Source organism: Balaenoptera physalus, assembly GCF_965194825.1.
Source record: "Balaenoptera physalus genome assembly, chromosome: 11".
Classification (NCBI taxonomy): domain Eukaryota; kingdom Metazoa; phylum Chordata; class Mammalia; order Artiodactyla; family Balaenopteridae; genus Balaenoptera; species Balaenoptera physalus.
In genome coordinates, this window is record NC_138896.1 from 59,178,280 (window position 1) to 59,193,734 (window position 15,455).

Genomic DNA, 15,455 nt, shown 5'->3' on the forward strand with positions numbered 1-15,455 from the left:
TCCTGTTCTGATACTGCACCATAGGTCTGCAAGACACTACCACTGGGGACACTGGGCAGCTCCCTGTACAGGTACACAGGAGCTCCCCGTACAGGTTTGGGCAACTTCTTACAAATCTACATACAGTTACTTCCCCAAAATTTAATTACAGCTAATAAAAGTACAAAAACAAACAAGCGAACAACGTGTGTGTGCGTGTGCACACACAAACACAAACATACCTAAAAAACTGGAGAACAGTCTTGTGTAGGAAGAGAATCTGTTTTTGATCAGCCATTGTTGTGTTTCCTGGATCGTGGCTGAAGGCTGAAGTTGCTATTAACAAAGAAAATGAACACAAACAGAAGAAACTATTCAGGCTTACAAAAAATAATCCAAGTCACTGGCATGTTATAAAGAACATTTAAACAAAACACAGAAATCCTCCAGGTTTAAAGTTTAAAACACCCACGAAGAGCACAGGTGTGATTATTCAGTGACCCAAACAATGACTCAAACCCCTGTTAGAGGCTTCAAAATGCAGGACCCTGAAAGCATGATAGTTTAGGGTAAAGATACTTACTTCACTAGAGGCCTGTGAAACTCCATCTCCTTGATGATTTGGGGAAGAAGAATTGCTGGGGAGAAGGAAGAAAAGAATGATTATTATGATATATATATTTTAATCAAGACATTAAAGGCTATTAAACTAGGTGAATTTAAAATAATACTGTGGGACAGAGCAATGTAACTATGCAAAAAGAGTGTCTGCACAACTGGTCAAGGAGTCAATATGTTGATAAGATTAAGACACAGAAGGGAATTCCCTGGCGTTCCAGTGGTTAGGACTTGGCGCTTTCATTGATGTTGCCCAGGTTCAACCCCTGGTTGTGGAACTGAGATCCCCCGCAAGCTGCCCAGTGCGACCAAAAAAAAATTAAGACACAGAGGACAGTTTAAATTTGTGCCTTCTCCTCCTACATCTGTTCTAGTAAGAAAGTTAGGTTTCATGAAACAAAAGGGCTCCAATCATTTCCAGGGGTGCCAGGAAAATGACGGATACTCATTCATTTTAGTTGGGAAAAAAAATATGAGAATCAAATAAGATAAACAGTTGAAAACAACTGCAAAAAAAATCTACTTTAATAATGAGCTACAAGAAATGACATAATAATCCTAAGCCAAAATAAAAATAATATCCCTTTAATGAATATATTTATCCATGATTAAACAGGGTGAAATTCAAGAGAACAAAAGAAACAAACTTGTGCCACTAACCCTGTGTTTCCAGGGGAAAATGAGAACAGCTGCTCAGGGAGTGCATCCACCTTTCTGGTCCCTTCTTAGCACCTGTACCCCAGTTACTTAGGTTTACCATGTTGATTGTTTACTGTCCTTCTCTGCGCACTAGAACTTGAGCTCCTTCAGACAGGGCTTTCTCTCACTCACATCACAGCACCCGGAACAGTGCTGGGCACCATGGGCTCTTGGGAAATATCTGGTGAGCCAGTGTGTACACGAATTCACAGCTCCTCTCTGAAACTGTTGTCATTTTCTAGGATTATTCAGTCCCCTGCATGGTAACATGCTGGTCCCAGAGTCCGGGAGTGTCCCCCTACCGTGAAGCACAATAACCTACATGGAAACAAGCTGCCTCTTGGTCTATCCATCGCCTCAGGGAAAAGGCATGTTCTTCTCTGTTTTCTCACCAGACCCTGCTATAGACTGAATGTTTGTGTCCCCTCAAAAACCCCCAGCATGCTGGACAGTATTAGGAGGTGGAGCCTTTGGGAAGTAATGAGCATTAGACGAAGCCATGAGGACGCAGCCCCAGGAATGGGATCAGTGACTTCGTTAAGAGTCGTAAGAAGAGCCTGCCTCCTCCCCTCTGCTCTCCGCTGGGTGAGCACACAGGCCGGTAGCCTGCACCCGGAGCGAGTCCTCACCAGAACCCGTTCCGGCCAGCATCCTGCCCCTGGACGCCCAGCCTCCAGACTGGGAGAAATGAATTTCTATTGTTTATAAGCCACTCAGTCCCTGGTGTTTGTTATAGCAGCCCGAGCTGACTAAGACCTTGTGTGACCACAGTATAAAAATGAGAACCCTTTCCTTTTTTTTTTTTTTTTTTTTCCTCTTTCTTTTCCCTGCACCCCATGGCTTGCGGGATCTTAGTTCCCCGACCAGGGACTGAACTGGGCCACGGCAGTAAAAGCGCTGAGTCCTAACCACTGGACCACCAGGGAATTCCCTCCTTTATGGTCTTAACGTTCATAATTTTACTTCCCAGCAAGAAATGTCATAACAGCGGGGACCTTCTGATCTGACTACTCAGCAGGAGCTCCTGAGCAAAGCCCCAGGAAGGACGATCTCCCCGGGGCACCGCTGACCAGCAGCTAACAGTCAAGGCCAGAAAATAGGATGAACAGAGCCCACCATTCCCATTTCTAAAACCAGAGCAAGCCTTTAAAATGGAAAGTCCTTCCTTTAAGTTTTAAAGACTTAATTAAAAAAAAAAAAAAATTAGTGTCTTTGGGAGGGAGAAGAAATAGAGTAGAAAATAATCTTTGTTGGACATGGTGAGCATTAAAGTGTACTTTATCATAAACTCAGTTGTAACATATTCAAGTCACAGTTTCACCTTAATAACTCACTGTCCTTTTCTCTCTATCCATGAAGCCCATTAATGCTGATTGTATCTCACAAAGAAAATATCTTGAAAATGCACCCTTTTCTACAATTTTCACAGCTGTGAGTGTGTGAGGCACAAGGGGGCTACGAGCAAAAAGGCGGGAAGGTGAAGAAAAGACAGTTTTGCCCTGCAGCAGGCTATTTCTAATTACCACATACCCCAGATACACACAAAAAGAGGCTGCGTAACTTGACAGGAAGGGAGATAAAGGAGCGCGGGCACTCGTCACGCACACCGGCTACCTGTCCGGGATGCTGCAAGCGCTCTGCTGTGGGGCCGTGAAGGTGGGCGCCGTGGAAGGGCTGCTGTTCACATAGGCGGTGGGGGTGTCGGGCCATGGAGAGCACTGCGGACAGAAACAGAAATAAATTAACGGTTCGCTTCTAAAGTACATGGGAGAAATATCCTTGTAATTCACTCTCTAGTCTGGCCAAATGCAAGATCGTGAAACACAAGACACCTAACATTCATCAAGCAACCTCACAGAAACGCATCAAACCGACTGGTGTGTGGCAGGGAAAATGTTACCTGCTGTGCGTGTCTAGACACTGATTACTCTCAGAGAGGACCTGAGGTGACGAGAGCAGCAAACATTTCTAAAGGTGTTTTAAATGTGCGCTTAAGTACAATGTGCTTTCAAGAACTTTCACCTCCCTCTTCATCCATTCCCCAGTAGGTACCTATCGAGGTTTAAAGAACAGCAGAGGCAAGAAAGGATTCAGAAGCAACATCTGACATCGTGTGGTGACAAGGACAGTGGATCTGTCCCACCTAGTGCTCTTTTCGCCCTCTTCCCCAAGGAGCAGCCTCACTGGTACCCATGTACTTCCTCGATCTCTCTAAGGTTCATGATCATCCCCAAGTAAGATGAGACAGGCCCAACATCAAAATACATCAACTGTGGATGGTACTGCCTGTAGCCATCTACCTACCTACCTACCTACGTTTATTGTTTATATTTTCTAGAAGGGGCAGGGTGGACTTAAATATTTTTCAGCCCTTGGCACAATTCTGACCAAAAATAGAGCCAAGATACAAAGACACATTAACTACTCCAATTAGGAATACTGAAAAAGCTAAAGTCAAAACATGCTGAGCAGGCCAGGGTGGTCTCAAGTGCTGAGGATGGAGGGAATTCATCTCACTCCACGGGTATTCTTTCTAAGACTGAGAACGCCCTGGGTTTCAAAGGTCCCCTTTCATAAGCACTCTCCTCCCATTTCACACGAAAACAGCATCCTGTCTCTCCATGGCTGTGGGGTGTAAGGCTCTGCCAAAAACCAAGCTAAAGACCATTCAAAGAAATCAGGGTAGACACTAAGAAAGTACATGACTCTAAAAATTCTTCTCTACGTCAGGGGGTTTTCAATTCTTTGCTTTCAAAATAATTCAGGAGGACGTCTTGTCAGCTGACAGACACTGAAATAATTTATTAGATCATACAAAGAGAGATCATTGGAATTTCTGGCAGGTATCTCGGAAGGGGTTCCAAGACCTGAATGACACTACTGAAAGAAAAATAAATGTATCTAAACAAAGTTTCTCTTACCTATAAAAAATCTAGAATTTAAATATGTTCTACCCTGTCTCATCATTCAAAATGCATTTCCAATAACATTTCTATCTTTATAGTTAAAAATTATTCATCAAAATTTGTATAATTTGTTGTTTTGATAAACTGGTACAAATAATAAGTTTTAAATTCCTCAACTGACTTAAGCCTTACATGGTCACAGGAAATTTTAAAAATTAAATTTCAAGTTATATTGTTTGTTGTAAAAAAGTAATTAAGGTGACCATTAAAAGATTTCCAGGCATGAAAGTATGTCCTATTTGGACAATATTATTTAAGGGGAGTGAAAGAGAAAACGTGAGATCAAGAAGGAAGAGCAGAGTAAAATTTCAGACTTAACTAAAGTGATGGCTTCACCTTAAGTTGTAAATACAAATATTCAAGTATGTCAGAAAATTGTTTCCTTTGCAACTATTTAAAAAAAATTTTTATTGCAGTACAGTTGCTTTACAATGTTGTGTTAGTTTTTACTGTACAGCAAAGTGAATCAGCTATATGTATACATACATCCCCCCCTTTTTTTGAAATCCTTTGGAACTATTTAAATTTATGATGAAAACTTTCAGATGTCAACCTAAAAATGTGCAAGGGAGTATATTCTTTTTCAAAATTATTTTGAGTGAAGTCAAGACCACTAGTGTGAAGGACTCTGGGCTTAGAAACCAAGTCTCCTCAATGGTTACAGGAGCTTCAAACAGCATGTCTGACACCCATCAAAAGCATGGGTACAGGGCTTCCCTGGTGGCACAGTGGTTAAGAACCCAGCTGCCAATGCAGGGGACATGGGTTCGAGCCCTGGCCCGGGAAGATCCCACATGCCGCGGAGCAACTAAGCCCGTGTGCCACAACTGCTGAGCCTGCGCTCTAGAACCCACAAGCCACGGCTGCTGACCCCACGAGCCACAACTACTGAGGCCCGCGCACCACAACAAGAGAAGCCACCGCAATGAGAAGCCCACACACCGCAACGAAGAGTAGCCCCCGCTCGCCGCAACCAGAGAAAGCCCATGCGCAGCAACAAAGACCTGATGCAACCAAAAATAAATAATAAATTAAAAAAAAAAAAAAGTATGGGTACAAAGAAAATAAAACAGAAATCCCATAATCTCAACATTCTTTACAACTACCCATTAGGTATCCCCTCAGAAATGGGGAAAATGACTGCAGACGTAATGTTTCAACTATTATCAACTTTCAGAAAAGAAATCTAATCTGGCTGGAATGCATTGCTAAACCCTCTCTGCGTGTTGTACCAATTTCACTATAAATGACATTTTACACAATGCCCATTCTTTTTAAACTAGGGTCTTTTGTTTTTCTTTCCAGTTTACAAAGTAGTACCTCCCCAGCTTATACAGTTTGAGGAACCCAAGACGCTGTGGGCCGCCTGGCAGGTCTCCTAACTTGCAGGTGTCACATGCTCATGGTCACCTCTACTACTTGGAAGATCTTCCCGCTACACCATTCTCCCCAGATACAAAATATTACAACACGGCATAACATGCACATCAAAACAGTATAGACCTTTTAGTATCATCAAGTCTCCCCAGATCTGCTTTGGTAATTATTGCCAGCTGTTTGCGGAAATAAAGCCATCAAAAGCTCCAAGTGAGCATGGCAGGTGATACAGCAAAGACACCAAATTTACTGAAACTCCATAAACATACCTATTTCACTTTTACACGTCTAGACTCTTCTAGTAGTAGAAAAGCAGGGCTGTTTGACACCTAAACCTTGCCCAATATATAGGAGACTCAATTCACAGAACACAGGAAAACTAGCATTCAATGAAAACTGGTCCTGTTAGGAGGCCTCTACTTTTAGAAATGATGGATTCCAAGTTCTTCAATGGCCAGGCTGGATGAAACACCAAGACTCTCCCACCTGCTTTTTTCATAAGTTTCTCTTACAGTCTTGACCCAGGAGAGTACAGGCATACCAAGGAATATTTTCAGTGTTTCTTCTACCTTGTCATTCTTCCCTGTCTTTAAAAGTAAGCAATGGTACTGATTCATCAAGGCTCCAGCGATATCTGGCCTGGACTTGTAGAGTCGCAGCTTTGGTGCACTACGAACAAAGTCCCTCCCCAGGCAGCTTAGAAAATGAGGACTCACTGCAGACTGTAGACACTGGCAGCCCAGATTTGAGCCCATGAAATACAGCTCAGAGGCAGAGACCAACAGACACGCCAAGGGTTTGGTTGTGCTGTGGCTCCTGGGAACCTACAGTGCTGCCTCTATTCAGTGCAGGACCATCTCACGCAGCACCATGTAGCTCTGACAGGGAAGTCTGGATACCCTTTCTACTGAAAGCCAATTGTAACTATCAGAGAACTGTAAGAAATGCTGGCCTTCCTTTGTAGGTGCTTGAAGAAATATATAAAACGCTGCGGATTTTCTTTTTTAAGGGATTAACCTGTACCTTGCTTTTAATGAACAGGTTTCCAAGAAGAGCTCTACCCACCCCTAGAAGTATCTTAACCAAACCAAATGCAGCCATGGGGCAGCAAGCAGTGCACACTTGGAAGATGTGAAATCCCAGGCCAGTGAACTGCTGACGTTTTGCATACTTTAGACTTGCATCTTCGGATGAGCTCTGGGCTATAACAGATTTCTTTAATTTACAAATTATCAGAACCATTCCTTATAATTAGTTAGTTTATAACAAAAGGGGAAAAATGATTTGAATTACCAGTGTCTCCCCAAAAAAGTTTACTAAGAACCATTTGTGTCTTCAGCTAGGAAATTAGGAGAATAAAAACATAAAACTAGAGGGGTGGGCGTTTTGGGGAAGGAGTATACGGTTGTTCCATACAACCTCTGATTTGAATCAAAAAAGCCCACTTAAAGAAAATGCAACATGGTGTGCTCCCCCGCCCCTCAGAGAGGACATTTTCAGTTTTACTGCATATATTATTTAAATGCATATAGAAGTACTTAAAATATTTTCACTCAATGCTTTAATTTGGAAATAATGTTCCTGTGATAATGCCTGTGGCTTTCATAGTCTACAGATAATTACAGATACATGTGTAAGAGTGAAAACTCCATTTCTGGCACCTGGATAGTACAAACACTGCAATGATGAAACAGTAACCATTAATACGTAGGATAAGTTATTTTAAAAAATTATTTAATGTTCTCTGTTTACATTTACTGTTGGTATATAGCTGATTTAAGTTTATATAACAAGATAACCCTTTGTCAACTGTTTGATGAAGAACTGTGTTATAAAATAAAGATCTGCTCTACTTAATAAGCTGGCAAAGTTCATATTCAACCAAAACCCCCCTGGACAGCGGGGAACCAGGGCTGAGGGCAGCAAGGTGTCCTATGCTGGCGTGAAGCATAAGGTCACAATGCAGGTGCCAAGAGGAAACACTAATGCAGTCAAGGACTGTTTTTCTACCAGTGCTGCCAATCAGGCTTTTAAAAGCAGACACACATTCTTACGCTGCATGCAGGGAAATGGGACACAAAGTACTGCGTATGTTAACGTCAAGCTTGCTGCCATCATTTCTCCAAATATCCGTGACATTTTCTTATCAGTTACACACACGAGAAAGCAAAAACCTTTTTTAATTACACAAAAATAATTACACAAAAATAACTATTTTACTAAAGAAAGTATTTTCAATTAATTTCAGTGCTCGTAAAGGAAGTGTATGTGCAAAGGAGAGAGAGGGAGGGAGGAAAGGAAGGAGACAGGGAGGGAACACATTTCTGAGTGTCATTTGTTGTCCCTCCAAAACCACCCAATATGGTCAACTTTGTTTGAAAGTGTTAGATTTAGGAAATTTTCCTCAGTGAGGAACAAACAGAAAGCAGGAAGTCTAAACAAAAGCAAATTAAATCAAGACAAGGACATCAAAAACAAATTTGGCTTTACTTTTCAGTGGAAGTTGGTCCTATATCTAACACTGCACAAGGTTTCTTGCACAATGAAAAGAGAAGCAGAAGCCCTTACACTGCCTCGCTTTGCCAGAGAATCACCGTAGTCTGCTGGCAAAGTCCGCTTGCTGGACTTTTTCTGCTCATGTTCAACTGCATCTTCAATTATAGGCTCAAGCCTCATCTGGACAAACACCAAAGATTGGGATCAATGTCTTTTCATTATACAAAGAAAGATCTAATACCCTGTTTATGCCTCTGCCGTCCGATTAAACAAACGTATGACTAGCAGGATTCAAAGGTAAGGAAGATGCAAAACCCCAGCAGTGACAAACATCGGACATTCTGGGCCCCAACATAATTTCTATCAACTCCAAGGATTTTAAGGTCTGTTTCTGAGACCTGACTGGGATTTCAGCATCTTCATCCACGATCCCACCCAGGAAGCCAATCTATTAAAATCCCCAAATTTAAAGAGAATATTTTCCCCACAAATTTCACCAAGAACATTATGTCAATCTACCACCCAATCGTCCCAGACCCTTTGCAGCCAAACTCATCCTCAGAGGTGGTGCCAGAGTGCACAGCTCGGCTTCTCCTCAGAACCGGAATGGTGCCCGCATTACCTCTGTGAGGACCGTGGTGTCATAGGACGGCTGGTACTTCTCCTTCTCATGAGCGGTTCTCTTCTCCATCTTCTCTCGATCAGTTTTTTGTTTCCTATCTGCACCTTTCGGCTTAAAAACAAAGTAGACTTTTTCATCTATCAGGCTTCAGACAAACACCTTTACCAGCAACACTGGGCCTCACTTCCTCAAAGCCTAGTTTCCATCTCTTACCTTAAAAACTTTGATTTGGCAGCTAGCTGAGTGTAGATGATCTGTGTATTCTCCATTTTCATTCTGCTTAAAGGTGTCAACCTGGATCCTAAAAGGCACTCCCTTTTCACCTCCATGCTTCCGGGGAGTAAATTCTGTGCTGATGCAGTGTACCTAGAAAATGAGTCAGGCTGAAATGGATTCAAAGTCTTGTCCACTGATTACCCTTCTACTTTGCACCCTTTCAGATGTCGGGTCACAGGTATAAATTCAAGATCCTTTAAAAGGAACTCCCACATATTACTCAGGTGTCTGTCGTGAATTTCTAACTGTTTTAAACATGTATGACTTTCCTTTCACAAATCCAGCTGAGCCCTCCTGAACTTTGTGGGAATGGGTTCTGCCCCATTCCAGTGCCCTCCTCAAAGGCAGGACTTGCTCCAATGATGAGCGCATCAGTAGAGTAGCTTCCTGGGTCTGTCCCCTACCCCCACCCCAGACTGGACCCACGGTCCTCAGCCTTGCGTGGGGCTCAATCCACAGCAATCATCACCTCATTACCCAGAGCCCCTGCCGTCTGCCCTCTACTGTCATCACCCCAACTCCAGCCAGCTAGTCACCTCACTGCTGTTCCTACGATCATCAACCCGTGATCCTTTGCCTGGGGAGCTTCCACAGTCCACCAGGCCCACTCCTCACTCCACCTGCATCCATCTGAACTCTCCTGTCAACGCTTCACAGTTCACAGAGGATCCTGAGGGCAGTACTCATTTTCCCACCACTTCTGCCCACTCTCGCAACAACACCATGGTGACAGCTCCAGGGCATGGCACAGTGTCAGTAACAAGACCTTGGTCGTTTCTGACTGCTACACACCCCCTCTTCTAAGGATGCAAGGTTAAAACTGATTTCTGCACCAAGACTGTACACAACCTGAGAGGTAAGGCCAGCTCTTACATCACTCTCATTCACCACATAACCAGTCACCCTGTCAGATGAACAATATGAGAAAATATTCAACTAATATGAACCATGGCCCTACTGATTATTAGCCGACGGGGGATACTACTTGGAAGACCACGAAAATGCAAAATACTAAATTCTCTATAGTTCACACAAATCATAGCCTACTTCGGCCAGTCAGCAATTAAGTGATTTTCCTTTTCTATATAAAGATTACCTACTCAGTAGTTTTAATTTCACCACTTAAAAATTTGAACATACTATTAGAATTACTGTTGATTTTATTTTACATATAATAATACCATATTTGTTTTTCAAAAACTAATCTCTTAGGACAGCACTCCCCAACCTTTTTGGCCCCAGGGACCGGTTTCATGGAAGACAATTTTTCCATGGACCGGGGGTGGGGTGGGGATGGTTTGGGGATGATTCAAGCATATTACATTTATTGTGCACTTTATTTCTATTATTATTACATTGTAATATATAATGAAATAATTATACAACTCACCATAATGCAAAATGAGTGGGAACCCTGAGCTTGTTTTCACTTGCCACTCACTGAGAGGGTTTTGATATGAGTCTGCAAGCAACTGATTTATTATGGTCTCTGTGCAGTCAAGCCTCTCTGCTAATGATACTCTGTATCTGCAGCCACTCCCCAGCGCTAGCGTCACCGCCTCAGCTCCACCTCAGATCATCAGGCATTAGATTCTCATAAGGAGCGTGCAACCTAGATCCCTCGCACACGCAGTTCACAGTAGGATTTGTGCTCCTATGAGAAGCTAATGCCGCCACTGATCTGAAGGAGGCGGAGCTCAGGTGGTAATGCAAGTGATGGGGAGCGGCTGTAAAAACAGATGAAGCTTCGCTCGCTCGCCGGCCACTCACCTCCTCCTGTGCGGCCCAGTTCCTAACAGGCCGTGGACACTACGAGTCCGTGGCCCAGGGGTTGGGGACCCCTGTCTTAGGAGATACAAACTGAGTATTCATGGGTGAGATGAAATGCCTGGGCGTTGCTTTACAGTATTCCACCAATAACCAAAAAGGGGAAACTACTAATAACTGTCAAAGCCAGGAGATGGGCACAAGAGAATTCATTATTATCCTCTCACTTTTGTGGGGATTTGAAAATGTCAGTATTAAAATATTTTTAAATAAAGCTAGACAGAGTCTTAAAACTACACTTTTTTCAATCATATCCTTTAAAACAGCAGGTTTTGTTCAAGAGAAATGCATCTTAAGAAGAATGGAAGTTTTGATTATTGTTACTGCCAGTGGTAAAAGTGATATTTAAATAATGCTTTACATATCAAGATTGTCTTTACAGGTTAGTCTATAAATGAGGAATTTAGTAGATTAACTCTAACTTAACAGAGTGTGTTGTGTGTCTGTGTGTGTGTGTATAAAAAACATTACAAGATAGTTTACAAATAAGCATTTAAAGAAAATGATATCACGTATCAAGAATTCAAGCTCACCCACAGCCTTCTGAATGACGAGGCCAGTATGCCTCTAATAATGTAAAAATCCAAACCTGAATGAAAGCAGATGTGCGTTTTGCAGGATCCCACAGAAATTCAACTGCATTTAACTGGCTTGGATTTGTCTTTGTGTCAATTATTCCCACAGACATTGGAATATCTGTATTTTAAAAAGAAGTGACACAGAAACAAAACTATGAATAATTAAAAGGTTACAACTTACTATGATTATGCTCTAATGAAATTATTATACCTCCCTGCTGAACTTTTCCCTTCAATGTTCTCCATGGTCCATCACTTCAACATAAAAACCCACCTAATGTGTATCATACTTTCTCCCACCATGATTTCTATTTCATTTTATTAAGAATATAATGGATGGTGCCAATCAAAAATGAAATAAATGGTTTACAACTCATAAAATTCCTGGCTCAGTTTCTTTAAGCACCAAAAACAACTTCATTTTTAACTATAAAACAACTCAAATAGTATGGAGGTTCCTTAAAAAACTAAAAACAGAACTACCATACGACCCAGCAATCCCACTACTGGGCATATATCCTGAGAAAACCATAATTCAAAAAGAGTCATGTACCACAATGTTCATTGCAGCTCTATTTACAATAGCCAGGACATGGAAGCAACCTAAGTGTCCATCATCAGATGAATGGATAAAGAAGATGTGGCACATACATACAATGGAATATTACTCAGCCATAAAAAGAAACGAAATTGAGTTATTTGTAGTGCGGGGGATGGACCTAGAGTCTGTCATACAGAGGAAGTAAGTCAGAAAGAGAAAAGCAAATACTGTATGCTAACACATATATATGGAATCTAAAAAAAAAATGGTTCTGATGAACCCAGGGGCAGGACAGGAATAAAGGCACAGACGTAGAGAATGGACTTGAGGACATGGGGAGGGGGAAGGGTAAGCTGGGACAAAGTGAGAGAGTAGCACTGACATATATACACTACCAAATGTAAGATACATAGCTAGAGGGAAGCAGCTGCATAGCACAGGGAGATCAGCTCGGTGCTTTGTGACCACCTAGAGGGGTGGGATAAGGAGGGTGGGAGGGAGATGCAAGAGGGAACGGATGTGGGGATATACGTATGCATATAGCTGATTCACTCTGTTATACAGCAGAAACTAACACAACACTGTAAAGCAATTATACTCCAATAAAGATGTTAAAATACATACACACATACATAAAACAACTCAAGTCACACAGGTGGCTAAAACTCTCCACGCAATCACACGTGGTGTGGTGCTAACGTATTAACAGGCATAGCTAAACAACTGCCTCATCTCCCCGTGGTCGTCTCACGGCCACTTGTACCTAAATCGAGGAGTCTGTCTCCTGGGCGATTCCACTTCCAGCCTTCAAGCTGCTGATGCTCTGTGTACTGGAGCCGTCGGTCATGGAATACAACTCTTATGATGCTCTGTGGGATACGAAGGGGAGATGAGCACTTTTAAATTGTTCCAGCTACAAGGCAGAAGTGCTTTCACTTCTTATGCATTAGCCTATAATAGAAAAGCATACAAAAACACATTCCGCTTTAAACATTTTGTAAGTGTTTTACAAAACACTGTTTTGTTCTTGGATACCTGGGTATGGGTACAATTATTTGGTGCAAAGAATTATTACTATCATTTTTTAAACTTTTTTTTTTTTTTGATGTGGACCGTTGTTAAAGTCTTAATTGAATTTGTTACAATATTGCTTCTGTTTTATGTTTTGGTTTTTTGGCCATGAGTCATGTGGGATCTTAGCTCCCCGACCAGGGATCGAATCCACACCCCCTGCATTCGAAGGTGAAACCTCAACCACCGGACCAGCAGGGAAGTCCTGGTACAAAGAATTATAACTCAAAAATAACAAGAGCAAATAAAATGGATTCTTAGGTGAAATTTTTATTAAAAAATTTGATACTGTAATTCAAAATTAAGGTCCATGTCCATAAAAAATTAGTAAGAATTATATTTCTATAAAGAAAACATCAGGGAATCCCCTGGTGCGCAAGTGGTTAGGGTTTTGTGCTTCCACTGCAGGGGACCCTGGGTTTCAATCCCTGGTCGGGGAACTAAGATCCCCGAGTGCTGTGAGGCACGGCCCCCGCGCAAAAAAAGTCAAGGGCAGGGGGGTAAATCTGCCCACCACCCCAAAAAGAGAACCTATATGCAAAACTCATCCTCAACTATTTAACCTGCAAGTGAGGTTATCTGAGGTAAGCAAGGGAAAAACAAAACAAAACAGATAAAACACAGGTAAACTTCATCCAAACACTCAGGTTCATTCCTAGGGAAGGCTTTAACTCTACTCCACAAACCATTCTCTGCTCTCCACCCATCCCTCCCTCACCTCCCACAGGTTTGGGCTGCCAGCTGCTGTTCCATTCCAAGAACAGGATAACAGGTCACCAAAATGGATTCAGATACCAGATTTGCACTAATTAGTGTTTCTGACACATTTATAAATAACTGTTTCTCAGACTATGATGCAGTAAGATAATCTTATTTCCAGTAGACTCTCTGCTGGTTTGAACAGGAAATAACTTGTTAGCGATAACATATAAATACTACCTTTAGTGCCCCTGCCTTCCGCACCCCCAAAATGCTGTCCAAAACATAGCTGATAAATATTTTGAAGGGAACCATTTAAAAGTAGAAATACTGTAATTTGAAATAGTTTAAAAAAAAGCCAAGTCAGTCATTAGGACCTCTGTGGACGTCTGTAAAGGCACAGTTGCCACTCTGATCCACACCCAATTCCCCACCAGCACCCACTTCACACGGCTGGCTGCCTGCTGGCAGCAAAGCCCTCACACAGTGATGCTGCTTGAGCCAGTGGTGGCTCCTCGTTCACATTCACCAGCAGGTTGATCTCTCAGAAGTGCAGCACAGAAAATGTCATGATTTTGATTCTTCCACATTTAGTAAGAACCAGATCAAACTCATGAATTCAGATGAAAATAGTATGAGAATACAGGTATTAGTTTTAAGTGTTTTACTAAACCCCATTCTAGGTCAGACTAAGACATAAGACAGTACAATAAGGAATATGGAGGACCATAGTTAAGAAAATGGCAAGATATAAAAGAAAACCTCTTAAATGAAACTGGAAGGGGAAAAGTTGTTATCTGGAAGTTCTGACTAAAAGGAGACAATACACCTAGAGAATCAGCCACAGATAAAGGGGCCCTAACAATAAGACAGAAACAGAACAATCAGAGAAAGCACATCACTGAATATTTTAAGGTCAAGAAGTTTCAAAGCACCTTTGATCAGCAGCATTTGATCCCGAAGACCCCCCCCCCCGACCCTCAACAGCAGAGTCAAAGATCAAGGGGCCAGGAAATTAAACTCTAGATGGCTGCTAGATGGCTGCACAGTATTTTAGGGATACTCTAGATGAAGAAGCATGTGGTCTTTAAGAAAGTTATCCTGTAGTCTCTGGCAGTAGCAGACTGTAACTGAATCCCAGGCAAGCTCTCAGGATGTAACTGGATGTATTCTGGCACATCCACCAAAAATCAGACATGTGGCTTATCAAGTGGAAGATGAAACTAAGACCTTTTAAAAAGTAACCCTGTGACTTTCACAATGACAAAAGAGTTCACCCACATCTTCCCTTAAACAATATATTACTAGGCTGAATTTTAACAAGGTGTGGTACAATTTGGCAAAGATTTGCCAGGGTGCCCAGTACTTGTCTGACAATGACCAGCTGGGAGCAAGACACGCTGAGAGAATCTTCAACACTGCTAAGCCTCCTAGACTCTGAAAAATGAGAGCTGTTGCTCCTTGACCAAAACCATAGCTATTTGTCACTAGAGTCCAGCGGAGTATAACCAATTCAATAGGGCTTGCTCACGGGGAACAGTGCTGATGCCTTTTTAAAAGGGTGAATCCAATTAGTGTTCAATACAGGTGAGAAAGCCTATAGGAGGGAATAAAAAAACAAGGCCATCTGGCCCACCCTTTAGGGAAATGATCAAACCCACTGATGGAACACAGACATGACAGACTCCATGTTCAGATGGCACACG

At 42.1% G+C, this 15,455-nt stretch overlaps 1 protein-coding gene across 4 annotated transcripts in view; it reads right to left on the minus strand.

Moving 5' to 3' along the window:
• Positions 1–15,455, minus strand: part of UBP1 (upstream binding protein 1) — a 67,650-nt gene that overhangs the window by 9,245 nt on the left and 42,950 nt on the right. For 3 of the 4 annotated variants that reach the window (XR_014250502.1, XR_014250504.1, XM_082411859.1), the window contains 8 exons: positions 12,743–12,848; positions 11,450–11,556; positions 8,971–9,123; positions 8,758–8,868; positions 8,208–8,315; positions 2,911–3,014; positions 563–617; positions 222–315 (listed from right to left, as the gene is read on the minus strand). Coding sequence is in view for 1 of the 4 variants with exons in the window: in XM_082411859.1 (XP_082267985.1) it covers positions 222–315; positions 563–617; positions 2,911–3,014; positions 8,208–8,315; positions 8,758–8,868; positions 8,971–9,123; positions 11,450–11,556; positions 12,743–12,848 (838 nt within the window). In the remaining 3 variants the exon portion in view is untranslated. The remainder of the gene's footprint in view (positions 1–221; positions 316–562; positions 618–2,910; positions 3,015–8,207; positions 8,316–8,757; positions 8,869–8,970; positions 9,124–11,449; positions 11,557–12,742; positions 12,849–15,455) is intronic. The other variant, XR_014250503.1, reaches the window with a different exon arrangement.